Source organism: Gymnoscopelus braueri (assembly GCF_963280865.1).
Source record: "Gymnoscopelus braueri genome assembly, chromosome: 10".
Classification (NCBI taxonomy): Eukaryota; Metazoa; Chordata; class Actinopteri; order Myctophiformes; family Myctophidae; genus Gymnoscopelus; species Gymnoscopelus braueri.
In genome coordinates, this window is record NC_137611.1 from 16344034 (window position 1) to 16365889 (window position 21856).

Here is a 21856-nt window from a genome sequence, read left to right on the forward strand (position 1 = left end):
TCAGTGGTAGAAGAACAATTATCACAAGTAGAAATATCTTCTTTATGAATGGACCAGAGATTTTCAAACTTATCTATTAAAATGTTGTTTCTTCAAGTTTCTTCAAGGCTAAGAACAAATGTTCTGAATAAACTCGCTGCATAATTTTCAGCTGACGGTGCTTTTTGGTGTGTAAAACATAACACTGATGTGGTCAAATTAGGGAAGTTGGAAAGTGCTGAAAGAAATTAAAACAACAGTCATCTATTCTGGCAAAGTGAATAAGAAAGTAAAATAAAGATTATAGAGTTTATGACATTTTGGAAAGGTGTGCCATGATAAAACAACAATGAACAGAAAGCAAATGGACATATTACTAGCAACTCCATCTATAGGCTGTGCACAACTGTAGTCCTGGGTTTCCAGAAGTTGGTAGCTCATGGTCCATAGTGTTAGAAGGAGTTCTCCTTAACTCCTAACGCTATGGACTAGACACTAGAGCTAAGTAGTTGGCATACCCATTTAATTTTCCCATAGCTTTGTTTGATAGGTTCTGTAGCAGATCTAAACCGAAAACATATAACACACACTTAAAACGACAACTGACAAGAACAGTATTAATAATAACAGGTCAGAATGAGCATTGGGAATAGTGACTGAATAGTGACTTTGCAGCGTCAACCTGATGACAGTACCTGTAAGCCAAGGGCAGCTGGAGGGACGAGACATGAGAGGGGACCTGATGACAGTAACTGTCAGGACTGGTGAGGGGGTCGAGAGATAGCCTCGCGTAGCCAGACTATATCACTGCATGGATATGAGTCTGGTGCTTCTATGAGGAAGTTTTTTTCCCAAGGGGCGGGGTCAAAACAATGGCCCTTGAGTGCAATTTTTTTTTTGCACTCGCAGATTTGTCTGGTCCCAGGCTAATTGAGAGGTCGAACTGGATCATAGCTGTTTTCCTGATTACTGACCGCATGTGCAGTTCAGATGAGGGGGGGGGGGGGGGGGGTGTTTCATTAGAAATCTATAATTACATACCTGAGAGGGGGACGCTCTTAGCAGGTTTAAAGTGGTTAAACGATTGTACTTGTAATGACAAACCTTTAAATACCATGCATATTTTGAAAGAAGTATTTTCTTATATTAAAGCATTGTGCGATATTCGGTAGGGGCCCCCTTTTGATTAAACAAGATGAATTGCTATAACATGCACTCAAAGCATAGTTCCTCAAGACAAGCCAGCTCTCCTTTTGAAGGTACGTTTTGTGATACCGTTGATGTGGATCGAAATAAACTTAATTAAACTCCTGGGCGCCTCTTAACCACTTCAGCCTTATTTCAAACATCATACGATGGTGTTGCGTGGCACAAATAGCCGCTTGACAAGCTCAACATGACACATCGAGGTTGTAAATCTGCTATTTTTTGACAATGTTCAAATATAATGGCATGCCTCCGGATGCCAGGTTGAAAGTGGAGTAACATACATAGTACTTGACCTTGAAACAGGATATTCAGGTTAGTGGCTCATTGCACAGAATACAAAACACACAAAGACAGGTCTCACACATATATTTATTGTAAAAAATACATATAAAAACAACTTTTGAGACATACAAAAGATTGGAGCTTAGAAACAGTATATTGACCAAACAAAGACCAAGCCATTTTTTTGAATTGCATTACAATATTTACAATTTAATAAATAAAACTCAAACTTTTGTTTCTATAACCAGAGTTAAAGGCAGATTGTCCATATCGGGATGCAGATACCACTGTGGTGACCCTTTAAAAAAAACTAAAACACATTCTCATCGAATCGATCAATACATCAATGTATCCATGATCTCAAAGCACAGGGCAGAGGAGAGATTTTAAACCAAGGATGGGGGAGAATTGTACAAAATAATCATCCTTGGTTGTATAGGAGCTAGTTTACACAGAGTGTCTTAGTTAGCATTGGTAGAAATTGAGGTATTGCACCACACAGCTTATGGGGAAGGTAAAAAAACAACAACATTTGGGAGGTTGTTCAGATTGTCTATTATTTTCACCGACAACCCAACCGTGCTTTTATAGCCCCTCCCCTTTTCACCCACTCCAAGTTAATATTATGAGTTATCACCACAACAAAATGTAACACCTAATTATCAATGTTTCTCTTATTCTGCTCTCTAACACATAGCTCCCGATGCACAGACATACTTTTGGCATTCTTCTTTTTTTCAATACAAAAAGGGGGGAAACATGCATACCAACTCGTGGCAGGACAAGTCATAGCACCTCAAATTGCAGAACAAGGGACGAAAAAGCTGGGGTGGACAGAGCTGAACGTTGTGCTGATCCAGATCGTTTGTTTTAGGATAGAAAATGGATCGTGCAGAACAACAGACATGCCCTTTTAAGTTCAGGCAGCAAAAGCAATAAATCCATGTTTTGTTGTCTACACTGCTGGTCTGTGCCAATCGTGCACCAAACTCACACCAGTCAGGCTCCACTCGTCACTAATTCAGCCTCAGAATTAGGCTAGCATCTCAACTCACCCCGTCACTAAAGAAAGACAACAGCTTGCACATGAATCCCTTCTCCTGGCAAAGGCAATCAACACACACACACACACACACACAAGGCAAGGGTAGCCATTTAACACCTTAAGCAATACTTAGAATCAATAATTGGTAAGATACAATGTCTATGAATCCTCAAGAGGGAAGAAGGGGGGAGTTAACACTATTATTTAGCCATCAGCGCTGCGTTCCATAGCCTCCAGTATTGGGGGAGGCATCTGCCACATGGTACAAACATGCCCCCAGAGAAATGCCTCCCTCGACTAGTCTGTCCATACTTTTTTTTTCTCCACTCTGCCATTCAACAAACCAGATGGCCCACAGTACCACTTGGCGTCTGGTTTAAAAGAAATCTGGACTTAGTCCCCGGAGGGAGTGAAGGCGAGTAATGCCCGATTTATTCTTGGTTGCGAGCCGTTGTCACGCACCGAAAATAGCTGATCTACAAGCTTGCCTTGAGCTTGTAGATCAGCCATTTTCGGTGGGCGACTTAGGTATTAATCACCCTTAAAGAGTGACATAACACAAACCACATTCCTTCAGCCAAGTAGAATGAGAGTAGTGGGACACCATGTAATATACCACTGCCGTATAGCGGTGCGTTACCAAAATCGCAGTTTGATTAAAAACTAGCATAAAAAAGAGCCCTCTTGACCAGCAGACCTCTGGGCACTGTACTGTAAACACACACACACACTCAAATTCATCGGGACAATTCCTGCCCTCAGTTGTCATCACACACGCTAACACAAACACACAGTCATCATCAGGACATTTTTGTCCTCACTCGTCAGTACATATGAACACACACACACACACACACACACACACACACACACACACACACACACACAGTTTCTTGAATACAGTCAACATCAGGACAATTTCTCATTCACAACTTTATCTGAGACCTTATTTGAAAATAATCTGCCTTGAGGGAGAACAAAGTGCTCAAAATGGTGCCAACACTAGTACTGCTATGGCCTTCTGAAATACCTAAAACAACCACCAAGTAGCAGCGAGTTCAGCACTAACCACCTACTGGGAAACTGACCTATTCAGCAAACAATCAATCAATTCACCCCCCAAACTTCCCCTGAAATGTATACAGGTAATGACGGAAAAAAATAAAACAAAATACCACCTAATCTACAGCAGCCCCCGCTCACAGAAATACAACCCCTCAACCCTCCAGCTAGTTGAAAAAAAAAAGCAATGCGATATTCGTTTTATGCGGCAACTGTTTGCTCCTTTAGTTTCCAGTCTCTGGATTAACCAAGGAACGAAACATTCATTCAATGTAACATAATAAATGTAGGCTGATTAGCAATACTTTCTTTTGCAACATTGGCAGAGAAGAAATGACCTATACCATTTGTAAAGAATAAAAAAAGTTGAGGATTTAAGAGCCACAGTCAATTTGCTGCTTTCCTCCTCGAGGTCAAGAGGTCTTTCTAAGAGGGTTTTCCATCATCTTCGATTGAAAATATTTCTTTGACGTCTTTTTTTTGTGTGTGTCCAGCAGATTCTGAGTAGTCCTTGAAGGAGAAAGGGAGGGGACCAGTTCCATCACTTGTCCGAACCAAGGACTGAGGGAACAGCTGGTTTCATTGTTGCCATTTGGCTTTAAAATGGTCCACACCAAGTACAAATGGGAGTGGTCCATGTGGAAAAGATCATTTGGTGCTTCCTCTTAGGACTCTCTCTCTTTCTCTCCGCCACATTATTGTAGAAAGTTTTCATCTTGGGGGAGGGGTTTACTTGTTAAGAAATTCAAATATGCTTTTTATTCTGCAGTATTGGGATTCGGTATAGTCTCCTGTAGGGATGCAAAAAAAGGAGAAGCCATCTGTTAGACACATGGATTTGTTTTCTAATCAGTCTTTTGAGATAAAACTTGGACAGAGATATGTCGTGCTTCTTTCCACAGTATGTTTACTGTACTGTACCGTTGCACGATATGTGAGGTTACATCTGTGATGGCATGATGTGTGAATCTAAACGAATTGAGCATTTCTCTGCACCACAACAGAAACCAATTTGATACTCTAATATGTGACAATTTTAACCAGCATCACTGGTTATTTTATGTCATATGACAAAGTATATACAATCTACAAGCTCTTCTTTCGTAATAGGAAACCTTTTTTGAACACAAAATAAGGTTGCCAGGGTTAATGTGGTTAACCACCCAGTATCCCTATTCTGGGGTGAGCATTCGCCCAAAAACGTATTAGATCTACAAGCTCGCAACACGCTGTTAGCTTGTAGATCGACTATTTTCAGCAAAGGTATTAAGTGTAGCTCATGGGAATATGGTCTACTTAGTATTGGACCCATGAAAATACAGACAACATCAAGTGTAGGGTTTAAGTGAGACTGAATGGAGTGTGTAAAATAAATTTATCTTACATTGCAATGTATTTATTTGTTCAGAATGGAGAACCCCTGTCGGCTGGATACACTCTTATATACCCCATGAATCAACACACACACACACACACACACACACACACACACCTGAGTGGGGTTGGTCACTGTGTTCAATACATGTGACATGTACATCAATCAAAGGGATGTTCAGGGCAGCAGGGCTTCACCTTTGACCAGGAGTCAATGCAACTGGAGGAGCGGGAGATATTGACAGAATGGGTAAAAAAAGGAGAAAAAGGGAAGGAGGACACATTAATGGAGGAGGAGGAAGGACGATGAGAAGAATAAGGAAGGGGGAAGTACAGAAAGAAGCAGAGGAATGGAAAGAATAAGGAGAGGAAAAATGGAGAAAACAAACAAAAAGTCAGAGGGAGAGAAAGAGAGGATGACAAGGAGTAAGACAAGTAGGAGAGGGAGATGACAGTGGAGGAGGAGAAACAAGTGGATGTGGGGTGCACAAGGACAACATTACATTTTCATCAACTGATGTCAGTGTTCCTGCTGTGTGCAAACTACTGAAAAACTGTAGACTTAATTCACTCCACCTGAAGTGTGGCTAAATGCAATCACTGTGGTGTCATGCAAATCACCGCAGGGGGCTTTCGTGCCATTAAATGCAAAATGAAAAAAGTCACACATTCCTCTCCACTTGCTGTGACATTCATTTAAATAAATACATTTTACTAAATTTCACAGCAAGTGTGGAGGAGTGTGCGACTCGTTTAAATTCCCAATATTTGGCACCTCATATGCATCGTTTCAACTTTTTTTATAAAGTAAAATTCTGTTATCTAATTGTCTATTTTACGGACAGCATGTGTTTATATTTCATCTCACATTTTGGGGGAATTGTGAATTTTTTGTGCATCTGCACAATTTTGTAATTTTTCTCTTCCATGTTTTATCGTTGTATGTTATCACTTTTTATTTTATTACTGGGCAAATACACGTACAAGTAAGCTAGACACAAACTAAACAAACTGAACTTGTTTACCTCTTATGGTAGACGCAGAGGCAAGCCAACCGAGCAATGGTCTCTCCTTGCACCAGATCCTCCAGACAGATAGAGCACTCCCCACTGTCTTTACTGAGCACATCAGCTATAAGTACGAAATCACACACACACAAAAAAATCAGTGAAGGTGGGATGATTGAACCACTTGATGCTAAAATACACACAATATTAGGGATGATATACGATGGGTGGGTCGAAAGTGTTGATAAATCTGCCTCTAAATATTACCCATGGTGTCATTGTGGTTCAAATACACCCTCCCCTGTGTCAACTACAGGTGTCCAGTTCCATAGCAGCTGTGCTTTTGGCTTCCAACTCCAATGTCACAGTTTCAATTGTTTTAATAGAACATTAACCACAGCCCTATATACACAGTACTCAATCATGCGACGAATAGTGAAAATACTACTTGAGCTTGTTGATCTACTTTCTTTTCATGTGACCCACATTCAAAATCACCATGAACACAAGGAGGGGCTCGGGAGGGGATAATACAGGGGGACTTCAGGTGTATGTAAAAGCGGTGGCTTCAATATAATACTCACTATTGTATGGTAGAGGGGGGGACGTGAGGCAGCTCAACAGGTGATCCTCGATCCTGCCCCCCGGAAAAGGCTTGGTGCAGAAAGGACAGCGGATATCTGCATGAGAAAGGGAGACAAAGCCTTTGTTCAGAATGCAGGCAAATCAGATTGGTTTCTCACATCTGATCTTTCAGATTGACTGTCTGTCCACACTGTTATTTGCAAGTGATTAGATCAGATTTGTGTATTCAGACGTCGTCGACCGATCTGCATTGGTTGTTGTGGTAACAATGTTAACAACACAGGCGTGAGTAATGCTCTGTCTGTCTGCTTTAGCATGACACCGTTGTATCAACAGTGCCATGCTAAGCATTTTGAGCTTGTAGATCGACTATTTTGAGACACACATTTAGAGGTCAGATTTGAATCAGATTTCAAACCACCTAGGAATGTGGAGAAATCAGTTGTGTTAATCAGTGTTTTAATTTTGCTGTTCAGAATTGATCAAACCCAATCTGATTCCAATCTGGATAGGACAAAAATTGTTGTTGGGTTGCCTGTCTGAACATAGTCTAAATAACAACGATTTACATGCAACACTATGCTGACACATAAACATGTAAATATGTATCATGAGTTCAAAATACATTGTTCCCATGTGGTTTGCATACAAGTTTTACACTAAATGAACATCAACAAGTGTAAAACATTGTTCTGCTGATACTCTCTTTGCACCAAAATGCACTGAAACTCTTTTTGCAGCTTAATGTCTAATATCATGAACATAACCTCATGTACATACTGTAACTGTACCAGCTGGATATGCTGTGTATATGTAGATATATTTCTACTTTCTTTTTCTTCTTGCTCTCCCTGCCCCCCCTTTTCTTTTTTCTGAAAATAACAAAAACGATGGAGCGAACTAATTTCACCCACTTATTTACACCTGTAAACCTGTGATGTGACAATAAACTTAATTCTTCTGAATGTTTTAGGACATCTATCTTAAGCAAGCTTAAACACAAAACACACACCTTGCTTTTAAAAACAAACCATGAGCTGTACCGTCATAAGGCTGTACATATTATTTACAAAGATTGTGGTGATTGTTGTCTCATATTATCACTATAACCAGCATTTGGTCATAATAGGTGAAGTTCACTGTGCCTTGTCAGCTTACGCATTTGCTATATTCAATAAAGAGATTTGGTGTAGACAAGAGGGAAAGTGTGGGGGGGGGGGGGGCAAGTAAGGTTAAGAAAAAAAGTTCCCAGCTGTCCTACTCGGGGATATGAGGCCATCGACATTAGTCTATGGTCTGGTAACGAGAGAAATTGTGTCCCACATTTCCCCTCCAGTCTTTATGAGTGAGTGGGCACGTGAAGCCTTTGACCCATTTCACTACACTTGCTAGAGGGCTGCCCTGAAAGTCAGCCCATTGTTATGTTTTGGTGGTGGGATCTTGTGATGGTATTACATTACTCCCTTCTATGTGTATTTGACTGAACAATGCAAAGCAATTTAAATGCCATTCCTCTGAAAGGAAAGGTTTCTATGCACAGACAAGTAGAAGTGAGGTTGCATCAAGTTGAGAAAACTACCCACAGCATGATGAAATTATTACCAACACACAGCCCCTGTGACTCGAAAACCAGGCACCTCCTATAGTTTTACGCTACAAGTCCACCATGTACAATAGATCCTCAGATGGTTTAAATCGTCATGTAAGCAGGAGAGAAGAGATAATCTGCTCAGGAATGTAAAGAATAATCCATTTTAATTTCGCGATGGCCAAACTGCGGGTCACGTTGCTGCTTCTCATGACATGACATGTATGTGATATTTACTTTCAATAAGCAACTGCCATTGTGTGTTGTGTTCCTCTAAAATGTAATTGCTACTTCTGCAACTATAGACAATACATCCTACTCAGTACTCACTACCAAGTAGAGTGGAAAGAGAAGGACAGCTGTGTGTGAATCACCCTCACACGTCCTAAAAAACAATGTTCAGAACACAATGCTACTTGTGTGATCACTGATCATTATAATAACTTATACCAGGGGTCTTCAACAGGGGTCCTCAGAGTTACTACAGGGGGGCCGCCAATTTGTTTTACATTAACCACTTCAACCCTAGCATAACATCCCTTTTCTGAGGGGAACACTAGCCGAAAATAGCAGATCTACAAGCTAGATCGGCTATTTTCAGCAAAGAGGTTTGGAGTAGGGGGGGGAGCAGAGCAAATACAAGTTGTGAGGGTTCACTGTCTGAAAATACATATGAATCCAACACAACGCTAAACAAATGATAGTGTTATCAAACGAGTCTATGAAATGGTTTAATCAACAACACAATGTTATACATGTAGTGGGGGTTCCTGCTTCATGTCTCTCTCAGCTAGGGGGTCCTTGGCGTGAGAAACATTGAAGACCCATGACTTAAACGCTGCTGATTGTGTTGTCATTATAACGACCCAATACACTGTACTGAATTGTGTGATGATCATTATAACAACTTACTGCCATGTCTGTTGTTGACGCGGTACAGGCCGATCCAAGCCTCCGACACCGGCCGCTGGTGTGCGCCCCGCACCCGGGCGGACCTGGCGCTCACGTTGCGCCCAGATGACGAGTGCCGATTCCCCGGCAGTCGCTCGGAAAAGGTGCGGTGGGGCACACGGCCTCCTCCCGTCTCCTCTCCGGACGGGTGGTGCTCCACGTTGACGCCGGGAGCCCCCGGGCTGGGGCTGCTGCTGCCGTCCTCGTCCGCCACAGGCTTGTTGTCCTCCCCGGTGGAGGAGCTGTCGCCGCCGGCCGGTGATGCTGCCCCCGCCGCTTGGCCGATGATGCCGGAGCCGGGGAGGCTGATGTGGTCGGCGGGGCTTCCGTCGGCGCTGCTCGCCTGTTGATGCCCCGGCATCATCATCATCATCATGTCCGAGTCGCTGCCCTCCTCGGATCGGCTCTGGTTGGCCTCCGTGTCCTCGAAGCTCCCCGAGAAGTCCACCATGAGACTGGTGGGCCTGGCGCAGCGGGGTCGCCGGTACGAGTCCCGCTTGGCGGTGCCATCCTTTCCGAACAGCGCCGGGGGGAGCACCGGGTCTTCGTGCACCAGGCGGCTCGCTCTCGTCCCCATCTTTGAGCAGCTAGGAGGCTAACAGGCTAATGCAGCAGCTGGCTAGCCGAGCTGCTTCCTCAACAAGGAGACAAACTAACTCACTAAAGGCAGCCTACTAACAACCACTAACCCACCGCTAGTAGACGCCCACTCTGATACCGACATCAAATACTGTAGATTAGGTGTTTTTGTAATAGTGGTCGATAAGTAACGATGTTTTAACGACCCCGTTCCTGCTTCAATTCGTCCTTCTCTCTCGGCACATTTTTCTTTCTTATTAACGTTCCGTTTAGTTGCTGCAGCGGAAATGGTGCGCCATCGCTTCCTCCTTTTGCACAGTTGTATTAGTCATTACGGTAGTAGTCTCGCTTTACCAGACTGTTGCCTCCCACAATTTTCAAAAGTATAATATTTGCCTCTGATATGTAGTGGAGTAGAAGTACTGACAATCTGACATACTCCAGTAAAGTAAAAAATACCTCAAATTGTACAGTACTTGAGTAAATGTACTTTACACCACTGATTTTGTTTATAATATCTAATTGTATATTGTTGTTTCATTTCATTGTTTCGTCATAATGTGTTTACTGTATATGTGCGTCCTCTTCTGCGATTTATTTGATTTTGTATTGTTTTATAAAGAGCACATGGGTTTGGGTTCGAATCAAGTAGCTGATCCGGTCTGTGTGTGCGTGTGCGTGTGTGCGCGCGTGCGTGCGTGTGAGTGTGCAATTTACCGGATACAGTAGGCGGGCCCCGGACCGGATCACACTGGTTAATTTGGAATAGAAACCAGGCTTTCTATCAACAGGCATAAAAAAAGCTTGTGCACGCGACGTTAGACTTTACGGTAACAGCATACACAATGATAAAATCGGCCAATCACGTGTTCATCCCCAGCCTTGTTGATTGGCCGGGGATGAACACGGAAACATACTGTTCCGTGAGCAACGATAGGACATCCGGTTTTTGAGCTAGCAACGATAAGGTTTCCGGTTGCCTTTAAAATAAGATAGAGAATTTGTAATGTTTTTTAAAAGACACAAATCTATTTTAAAAATACATCTATGATGTATGTCTTTTAAATGGCGCATACTAGAGCACTTCTAAGTGCCAATTTTCTTTTTAAAGACACAAATGTATTTTAAAAATATATTTATGATGTATGTCTTTTTAAATGTCTTATACTAGATCACTTCCAAGTGCTATAGGTTGTTCCTGATTTAAACTAGCTATTGATCCCCAATAAATGCGCACTTAGCACAGTTTCTGATCCTGGACCTGTTTTGCACTTTAACTGGATATTCATTTGTGTTTGTTACATATGTATTGTTTTTGTATTGTTTGTCCATTATTGTAATAATGCTGCCTCTAGGCCAGGTCACTCTTGGAAAATTATCATGATAATAATATTGTTTATTGCAGAAGCAAATAAACAGTGATAAAAGCAACAACAAAATATGCTACAAATAATAATAGTAGATAGTGCAGGTGAGATTTAAAAAATAAATCAAGGGGGGTTTATAAAGTTGAGCTCACCTATTTAAAAACTAAAATACAATACAAATAAGAATGTATTCAGAAAAATGTATACAAAATGTGTGTGTGTGTGTGTGTGTGTGTGTGTGTGTGTGTGTGTGTGTGTGTGTGTGTGTGTGTGTGTGTGTGTGTGTGTGTGTGTGTGTGTGTGTGTGTGTGTGTGTGTGTGTGTGTGTGTGTGTGTGTGTGTGTGCGCGTGGGGATGACTGACTTATCCTGTGTGCATCGATCAACAGGTGTGCAGTCAGTTGTTTGAACTTAGGCCAGGTGTGACTGCTTGATCCATTCAATCCGGGAACGCTTCTCTGTCATTTTAGATTTCTTTGGCTATTCAAAAATAGCAGATCTACAAGCTCATAGCTATGAGCTGCATTCCGGATTGAATGGTTAAATCAGCCATCAAAGGCATCAAAACACATGAAATGCATTTAAAAGCATAATATGATGAATTAAATACACAGGCAAAAGGCCAGGGTGAATGTGTAGTTTTACCTTTTCTCATATATCACATTTGTCAGGAGTAAGATTTTTTTTCTTTTTTACATGGACAACACATACGTTTAACCCATGCACCCTTTAACCTCTGGTCAAGGCCCATACAGGTACAAACTTTTATTGTTCCGCTAGGTACCAGCCTCTCATGTGTTTATTATTTTGGATGTCCTTTCTACCTTCAACACATTTCCACCATTGAACAAACTATACTCCATCAATGAATTTCATCATTATGCATAAACAAAACAGGTATAGGCTGAAGAAATAGTTTTATCAAAAGGTGGCGGAGGACATAAAAATATTTAGCCTGGATTTAAAAGAAGTCAGAGTGGGTGCAAGCATGTTCCAACTACTGTATGTGTGACAGAACTAAATACTGCCTCACCATGTTTTGTTTTAACTCTGGGAACAGTTAGTAAATCAGTCCCAGGCGACCAGAGACTTCTCGTTCTCAAGCCAAGGACTCATAAATGTACAAACAAGTCAGACATGTATTTGGGCCCTGAACCAATTGAGTGATTTATTTTTTATTAAAATTAATTCTATGACTCAATGGAAGCCACTGCAGAGATCTGAGAAATAATGTAATATGTTCAGCTTTCATAGTTCTAGTTATAACTATAACTGCTGCTTTCTGAATGAGCTGAAGCTGTCTAATAGCTTTTTCTGGAGACCTGAGAGAAGACTAGAGTAGTCTAGCCTAATGGAAATAAAGGCATGGATAAGGCTTGTTTAGACATGAATGCTCTACTCTGCAACTGTATAGTTAGAGATGACAATAGACTGACTTTATTGTCTTGTCGTGACTACTAAACATTTGACCTGAATCCACCACAATTTCTGGCTTATAGCTTTTAGCTTTCAGAGACAGGGGAGCACTAATATTCACCCTTTCTTCCTACATCAAAACCCATCTCAGTTTTGTCTTTGTTTAGAGAAAGGACATTATAGCGCACATCCAGCCACTGATTTTTGTGCAATGCACTGACAGTATGACAGTGGTTCTCAACCTTTTCTGGATGAGGGCCCACTCGAAAATCTTGATAGTGTTCGTGGCCCACCCATCTCTGACCACTTAACATGGCAGCCATCTGATCACTTAACACAATGTGACGCTTTGTGAGCTTGTAGATCAACAATGTTCGCACTGTGGATTTGAGAGCATATCAGCTGTAGGCCTACTGCCTAGAGAGCCAAAACGAGCTATTTGAAATGTACAGTACTATGTGAGAAGAAAAATGACTTCAAAATTGATCTTCTGTCCAACCAAAAGCACTGCTGAGGTGGCAGTGGTGTAAAATAACTAAGTACATTTACTCAAGTAGTGTACTTAAGTACAATTTTGAGGTATTTGTACTTACTTGAGTATTTCCAATTTTCAATACTTTTACTTCTACTCCTCTACATCTCAGAGGCAAATATTGTACTTTTTAACTCCACTACAAGCATTTGAAGACTTTAGTTACTAGTTACTTTGTAGATTTAGATTATTATTACAAAACATACATTAACCAATTCAGCCCAAATGGAAAATAGCCGATCAACAAGATCACAATGCGTCTCCGTGCAACACGTTGTGAGCTTGTAGATCTGCTATTTTCCAAAGATTTTTTATACATTTTAGACATTTGAAAACTTGTGAAATGGAACATTCTGCATAATGAGTACTTTTTACTTTTGTAAGTGTATTTTCTGCAAGTAAATTTTGATGCCAATACTTTTTGTACTTTTACTCAAATACATTTTGATAATAGGACCTTCACTTGTATAAAAATAGCTACAATATAACATGACACTTATTACGGTATACTAGAAAGAACAAAGTTCACACCCTCTCCAACTACAATTTACCTTTCAAAGTCATGTATTTATTTACCTGACAGTTCTGGCACAATTCAGACGAATAGTGACAGTGCTGTCTGTGGAAGCAGTGGTCCACAAGATTATATTATCTCTCCAGCAGAGGGCAGTGTATGGGGGAGACTGACTCAGTAGTCACCACAATGCAACAGTGGTCCAGTGCAGTGTTTCTCAACCTTTTCAGGCCGCGCCTGCGACCCCCCAAAATAATCATATTTGAACTGGGGACCCCCCCCCACCCTGTTAAGCAATTGGAATTGTAAGAGCTGAGGCATTACATATTGTTTGACTCAGTTCCATAGATAAATATTGTGAAAATAGCAAGTTGTGAGCTTGTAGATCTGCTATTTTCGCAATATTTGCCTCTTATATTATTTGACAATTTGGCCAATGTTTGACCAGTTTATATAATATAGATTGTTGACCACTTTTCTGGTATCCAAAAGGTCTGAAAAGTCCTTAATTATTGTCACTTCACTGATCTGGGGACCCTTAAAATCATGTGAAAAATCTAGTGAAGTCAGCAATGAGACAGGCAGCAACAACACATGGCAACATACCTGCAGTATGTGATTGTGAATACACATTAACACTGCCTGAAATCATGGTTCCAGAAGAGGGAACAGAAGAGTTGAATTAGAACAAAAGAATACAATGCTGTTTACTGGCACTAAGAAGGTTATGTTAATGTTAACAATAGTAAAAGTATACTACATGCATAGGCTACATGAATGTAGACACACTAATGTTCTGCCATTCTGCACTGAATTTATGCTCTGTGGTGATGTCCTGAGACCTGGCTGTGAGCGAGACCTGGCCAGGATAGCTGCACTGCATTTAGCAACAGAGAGAGAAACCATAAAATCAATTCATAAAACCTAATAGGTCTCATAAAAAAAAGATGACAGAAAGCGAGAGAAAGCAAAGCGAGACAGAGGTCAGATGAGACAGACAGACAGTGAGTCAGAGTGGCACACAGTCCTGTGAGTCAGAGTCATGTGTTCGTCAGGTATGTTCACAAACAAGGAATTTTACTTAAAAATAGGAATTTAGGAATGATAGAGTAAGAGGTGCGATCAGCAGTGTGAACAACAGCACTGTACGTGTATATATGATGAAACAAGGCATGTATCATATTGCACAGACCTGTTAGAAATAATATTGCACTGGTTATGCTACTGCAGGTATTGTACATTAAATATTGTATAGATATTGCACTTGTTGCATGGATGCAAATAGCAGGAACAAGGAATGATGTGTACATCACTGGATAATTAACAGAGCTTACAGTCTAATAGGCTACTGTTCTATAATTCAGTGCTGGTATATGGGTCAGGTGTTGAGCAGTGCAACCACACGTGGGAAGACACCGCTTGTGTGCCTGGATCTTATACGGCTTTGATGGTTGGACTTGCTTCCCAGACGGGAGAACTTCAGAGAGCTTGTGGCCAAGAAGATGAGATGGATCAGAGATGATCCTGCCCACTCGCTTCCTGGCCCTGGAAGTGTGCATCAGTCGTTGACGATGGGGGTGGAGGAGGGGCAGGTTTGTGGCAGAGTATCTTTTCGGCTGACCTGATGATGATGTCCTGCAACCAATGAGTGTCCAGGACAGACTGTGATGGCATCAGTGTAGAACTGCACCATCATAGAGCTTGGATTTCTTCAGCTGCCAAAGGAGATGCAGCTGAATTCTTTTGTAATGACTTGTGTGTCGATGCCAACTTAAGCATGTTCATGTTATCTGTGGCCGTGTGGAGTTATGTGGTGTGTCGGTGATTTAAGCTACATGATGTCAGGGCTCTATGAGGAGAATTACATCACTGGACCAGTTTAGGAAAAGATTACAACCAACTGGAAGTGATCCAGGACGATGAGCGGCCGAGGCGCTCCAGATGTGCATGAGTGAGTGAGTGCGTGAGTAACTTTGAGCGTGTGCGTGTATGTGTCGGCTCATCTGGATGGACACATACACTCGTGTGCAAAGTCAAAGTCACTCACTCACTCACGTGTGTGTGTGTGTGTGTGTGTGTGTGTGTGTGTGTGTGTGTGTGTGTGTGTGTGTGTGTGTGTGTGTGTGTGTGTGTGTGTGTGTGTGTGTGTGTGTGTGTGTGTGTGTGTGTGTGTGTGTGTGTGTGTGTGTGTGTGTACAGCCAACAGGCAGAAGTCCTGAAGGTCATCCCTCTGTGTTTTATAGGCATGGATAAACAGGGAGGTGATTTCATTAGAGTTAAACACACACAAACGTGCGCACACACACAAACGTGCACACACACACACACACACACACACACACACACACACACACACACACACACACACACACACACACACACACACACACACACACACACACACACACACACACACACACACACACACACACACACACACACACACACACACAGACCTCTGTGTTGTGCTCCTCTCTTATTCCATCTCTTCCTGTATCTCGTCCTTCTTTCTTGTTTTTCATGGCCCCATTTTCATTACATCTTTCTTTTACTTCCACTTCCTTCCATCTTTTCTCATCCTCTGACTCCTTCATCCTATCACTCTCTATCCCTCCATCTCTCATCTTTCTGCCCTTCCTGTTTATTCTTAGTAACTATGTTCCCTTCTCTTCAAACTCACCACTTCAGTTGGAAATATGTTACTTTCAACAAGTGACACGGTTGTAAAATGAAGTATAAGTTATGATGATCTGTCACCTGATTCTGCCTTTCTTTTCCTTTTTGTTTTTCTCAGCACATAAAAGCACCGCAAACACCATACATGTTTAATAAAAGATGCCACTTGTTCCGCCCTTTGATTTCCTAATGAAACACTAGAACTGGTTCACACAGGAAGAGAGTGACGGAGATAGGAGAGAGAAGGAAATGGAGAGAGAAATAGAGAAACACAGAAAGTGGGAAGAGATAGAGAGAGACAGCAAAGCAACTTCAAAGCAGGCCTACTTATTTCCATAGAGATGACAACATGCATTTTCCTAAAGATTGCTCCAGTAGAAATTGAGGTCATGTCACTCAGGCAATTCATCTAGGAGCAGCACTGATCAGGCAGTCAGACACATTCATCTTTAAATGTGTGATGAGGTCATGGGATAGGTGGATTACACCTCCACTAAAATGATTCCCTGTTAAAAAGCAACACATTTAAAAGACACAAAGGAAAAATATTTCATAGGAATTTCAGTTCACTTCCAAAATGACAGGGAATTTAAAATTATGTATCTGCTGTTTAAAAAAAGTATATGACAATATAACTATATAAACTATATGAAAATGTGTTAAGGACAGTGATGGATTATCCACTGAAACAAACAGTTTCACAACAAAATTCATTTACTAAAACATCTTAATGTCTAGCATATAGCCTCGTCCACACTGGAATCACAGCAAAGTGCCCAATTCAGTAGGTGCATTCTAAACTGGGTGGGATGATTATTAATGTAAAATGATCCATAGAGCTAAATTAAAACAAATCTTTGGCGCTTTCTAAAGTATAGAAGATAACTTAAAGGTAGGGTAAAGTGATCTTTTTTTGTTAAAATAAGTGTTAAATAGTTAACTAGTGGTTACTCCTGCTCTTTAGTAAACAGAAAATGCATTTCCAGGTCATGATACCTATTGTATCCAATCAGGAGAGAGAACTCACAAAGAATACAGATTAAACAAGTGAAATTGGAAGTGATGACACAAGACTTGATTTTAGACAAACTTGGAACTGGAACTCTATAAAATTGAAGCTGATAAATGGGTACTCTTTCCTGACTGGCTGAACATTTTCAGCCTACCTGAAAATGTATTTTCTGTTTATTAAAGAGCTGGAGAGATGGGGAGGCCTCTGTCACTGAACAAACACTATATAACAATGATTACTGAACCCAGAATATAGTGTTTAACCTTTTAACAAATAACGTTTTGTTTTAACCAAACATATCACTTATCCTACCTTTAAATCCCTAGGTGACAAAATGATAGCATTATAATTGCATTTATCTTGATCTTCTTTAGTCGAATACATTCAATTCATGACGTGTCAAATTCATGACGTGTCATGATTTAGATGGGAAGATTTATGGGATTTTGGAAAAGATATCTTCATACACAAGCTGCAGCCTATGGATATGAAGCTGCACAAAATTCTTCATGAGTTTTGTTGTATTGTTTTTCCCCCTAAGGACCCCAAACCAGCTCATGTAAAGTTATAGACTGATTGTCACCCTCTGGTGGCCACAGCGACTTAGGCCTACCAACCCCAAGGTCACTTATAAAGACTATTTCACATAATAATACTGGATAAAAGACTGTGATATGAAAAACCTTCAGTCCAATCAATCACAATGTAATCAAAGAAATAACAAACAAACAAATAAATTCAATCTATTATTATTGGCAATATGGGTTTGAGTGTTAAAATATAAACGCAAAGCAAGAATAAAAGTAAAATAAATTGCGCATCTGATTGCAGTTGCAAAAATTTTTTAAGAGTCCCTGCTAACAAACATTACGACGCATACAGCATTTTCTTCCTTCCTCCCTCCCTACACAATCTAGTGAACCATACGTGTCTGCCTGGCAGTCCGACTGAATCTGATACCTCCTGGTCTCTCAGCCCTCTGGGGCCTGTCAAAGTGTCCTTCACTGCAATAATGTCTCACTGCAGGACCAGAGGAGGAGAGTGATCTGTTGATTAATGAACGGACTGCCGGTGGGGAGTACTATTGATTCACACGGTCACAGGTCACAGGTCACAGAGAGAGAGAGAGAGAGAGAGAGAGAGAGAGAGAGAGAGAGAGAGAGAGAGAGAGAGAGAGAGAGAGAGAGAGAGAGAGAGAGAGAGAGAGAGAGAGAGAGAGAGAGAGAGAGAGAGAGAGAGAGAGAGCTTTTGGCAGCAGCCTATGGCTTCTGGGAGCGGTGATCACTGAGGTGATTAGGAAAGTCCTGCAAGGAGACCGGTTGACTGTGAATGTGGACAGACAAAGAGAGAGAGAATCAGAGATGGTGAGCAAACAGCGGTCCTTAAAGAGCAGCAGATGTCATCCAGATGTCAACCTCCCCCCTCTCGCAAAGCCAGGGGTCAGAGGTTAGCATGTGAGCCACTGGCCTGTGACTCCGGGGAATTGGACAAAACAAGAGCACTGTAAACCCTTGAGTGATAATCTAACTCTGAGAGTGTACAAATGGATAAGGATAATCTTTTTAGGGTGTACCGTATTTTCTTCTGTCCCATGTTTTAACCATGGACATGTTTTTCTGAGCACGCATGATGCCACTAAAGTACCAGTGAAGTTAAAATCACCTGTAAGATCTCACACACACACACTCACTCACTCACACACACACACACACACACACACACACACACACACACACACACACACACACACACACACACACACACACACACACACACACACACACACACACACACACACACACACACACGCAAAACTGTAATTTTGACAAACACTTCTTGGATATCTCCTGTACATATTCAAAATCCAACACATATCATATTTCTCACTTTCTTTTTTTCAAAAAAAAATACCTTCCCTTTGAGAGGTACATGTATGTGCGTGACTTAATGGCATCCAAAGGGACTGAGAACTCAATAATGACACACTGAAGATCATTTCTTTTTAAAGTACATGCTCTGTGTTAAGCTCCCTTAAGCTTGGGCAAAGGTACCTTTCAAGCTGAGAATGTACCTTTAATGAGTACGGCACAGATGTGTGCAGAAGTGATTTGTGTTATCCTTTGACTTCATCACACTGAAGCACTGTGGACCTGGTCAAAATTGGTCACCTTGGACTTTTAGTCTATATATATAACCAGAATGTATTGTCCTTTCTTGAAAGGCACCATCACTCCTGGAGTTAAAAGCATCTGCAGAAAGATGCAAGTTGCTAAAAGGTGTCACGGTACCATGGTGAGGGAAGAATTTATATAAAAGGTTTGACACTTAATACTCACATTTTGTTAAAAGCAGCTTTTACAGGGCTCCCCGCTACCTCTCCGAACTCCTCAAACGCCACACCATGCCCCCTCCCGCTCCCTCAGGTCTGGTCCTTGACATCCCCAAGACAAAGGGGTGACATACAGTAGGGCTTTCTCAGTTGCCGGCGCCCCACCCTATGGAACTCACTCCTAGCTCACATCAAAGCTGCCCCAACCCTCGCTTTCACCCACGTTTAAAACCACACTCAAAACCCACCTTGTTAGACTCGCATTCCCTACCTAATCCAAATCCCCCTTTTCTACCTTTTATTTTTCGTCATTTTTGTATTCTTAGTTTTTAACCTTTTCAACTAGCTTTTTCCAAATAAAGTTCTTATTTTGTTTCAGTTTTCTGCAAAACGACTTTGAGTATCTAGAAAAGCGCTATATAAATTGTATGTATTACTATTATTATTTCAACCTGAAAAACAAAAATGTTGCTGTGACTGTAATGGTGCAGTGGCATCAAGATAAAACCTTGTGGTAGACAGCAGCCATTCCTCAAGGTTTCTTTCAACTGAAGATGCCAAGTTGTTAAGAGACAGTGGGACGTCCACATATTAAAGGGATAGTTCACCCAGAAAATTAGGTAAAAGCACTATTGGATGAAGAACAACTATAGTCACAGGAACGGCGCTGTTTCAGTCATAAACAACTGAAATGTACATCTAACAACCTCAAGGAAAATGTACAAAGTAGCAGTCTCCAATTTTTCTCCCCCAAGAATACTTAAGAATAAATAAAAAGGAACAACAATTTAATCTACGTATATAGCCTTTATTTATTATCTACATTAAGTAAACCACGTACACACAGTATCAAGGCACACAGAGTATGAACAGCTTATAATAAGGTGCACTGCATCGAGGGCCACAAAGCATTCTGCATGTAGTGAGGCATAAAAATAATTATGCGAGAGGTATTATATATAACTTATTATATGAGTCTGATGTATTATTAGTCTTTGGTATTTAAGGCAATTCCTTCTTTAGCATTTTCTCTTGTGAGTAGTAATTCTAACACATTGTATTTGGTATAGCAATAAAGCATTCTAGATGGATCAAATATGTGTGTGTGCATGATTAGATCACTGGTTCCAGGACAGGAAGTAGAGACGTCCCGTTCCATCACTGCACACCAGCTCATTGGGGTGGTCTGGGTTCACCTCTAGAACCAACACAGGCCCTCTGCACACAAACATACCCACCTGCAAGGAGAGCAAGGTTATTTAAGTTAACGATGGAAAAACATTTTGGATAACTGAAATAGAAATTTACAAAAAAACGATAACTAACTGAAACAGTGTAGTGTGTTTACAAGAGTACTGTAACTAAAACGGAAGAAAATAGAAAATAGAGAAAATGTCCTTAGTTTAAGTCTTTGGCAAAAATCTTCAAACATAGCAAAAATAAAAGATCTACAAGGTCACAATGGGTCGCATTGCAATGTGATGTGAGCTTGTAGATTGCAATTTTTGTGACCTTGCTTAATCTTGCCCTATATATATATATATATATATATATATATATATGTATTATTTTTTTAAGATTTATCTTTGGACTTTTATGCCTTTATTGACAGGACAGTAGGCTGACAGGGAATGGGGAGAGAGAGATGAGGAGTGACATGCAGCAAAGGACGTCGGGATCGAGACTCAAACCCACAACGCGCTGTCAGGCTACACTGAGCCTCGGTGCCTGGACGGTCCAGCGGTCCAGTCTTAATCCATATATTACAATAATAAAACTAACACTACATTCTTTTCACGAAATAAAAAACTAAACCAAACCCGCTTTAACTGAAAACAAAAAGTCAAAATGAAATAAATAAAAAAAAACAATGAAAATACACAGACAAGAGAAAGGTGAATGAAACCAATGATCTTTGAGAGAAGAGGAAAATCATGTTGAGATTTCACCACAGATGGATACTGCATTCTGTCAGTAGTAGTAACATAACATAATCTGTGTTATACAGCATTGGTTCTTTAAGTGGGGTCCGGGGACTCCCCCAGGGGTCCTTGGGGGGGTACCAGGGGGTCCCCAGCACAATTAGTTAATATAGAGTCACAATCATTTTAACCACATATTTTATACTTTGGCTATTCAAAAATAGCAGATATACAAGCTCATAGCGCGGCACGAGTGCTGCGCTATGAGCTCCGCGCTATGAGCTTGTAGATCTGCTATTTTTGAAAAATCCTGGCACAAAAATCTTTTGAGACAGGGGGTCCGCAGCAAAACAAAACATCATTTTGAGGGTCCTTGATATAATGAAGTTTGAGAACCACCGTTATACAGTATACTACTTTACTATACA

General features: G+C 41.0%; 3 protein-coding genes across 4 annotated transcripts in view; 1 reads left to right on the forward strand and 2 right to left on the reverse strand.

The window, feature by feature from the left end:
* Nucleotides 1–1539: 1539 nt before the first annotated feature.
* LOC308092911 (uncharacterized protein) lies at nucleotides 1540–9946 on the reverse strand. Of its 2 annotated transcripts, XR_013933816.1 has the most exons (6): nucleotides 9044–9946; nucleotides 6543–6638; nucleotides 5977–6082; nucleotides 5070–5171; nucleotides 3367–4368; nucleotides 1540–3331 (listed from the first exon to the last, which is right to left on the reverse strand). XR_013933816.1 is itself a non-coding variant. In XM_080439042.1 (5 exons), the coding sequence occupies exons 1-4, from the start codon at nucleotides 9657–9659 to the stop codon at nucleotides 5114–5116; spliced, it is 876 nt and encodes a 291-aa protein (XP_080295168.1). In that variant the 5' UTR covers nucleotides 9660–9946; the 3' UTR covers nucleotides 1540–4368; nucleotides 5070–5113. The 2 variants fall into 2 exon arrangements, 1 of the variants encoding a protein (XP_080295168.1); XM_080439042.1 differs by having other exon boundaries at nucleotides 1540–4368.
* A 580-nt stretch (nucleotides 9947–10526) lies between these two features.
* Nucleotides 10527–21856, forward strand: part of LOC308093389 (telomerase protein component 1-like) — a 120263-nt gene continuing 108933 nt past the window's right edge. Inside the window, exon 1 of the mRNA XM_080439725.1 lies at nucleotides 10527–10584. The gene's annotated coding sequence lies outside the window, so the exon portion shown is untranslated. The remainder of the gene's footprint in view (nucleotides 10585–21856) is intronic.
* Nucleotides 20333–21856, reverse strand: part of tep1 (telomerase-associated protein 1) — a 50436-nt gene continuing 48912 nt past the window's right edge. Inside the window, exon 57 of the mRNA XM_080439226.1 lies at nucleotides 20333–20744. Within this exon, the coding sequence (XP_080295352.1) occupies nucleotides 20625–20744 (120 nt within the window). The 3' untranslated portion in view covers nucleotides 20333–20624. The remainder of the gene's footprint in view (nucleotides 20745–21856) is intronic.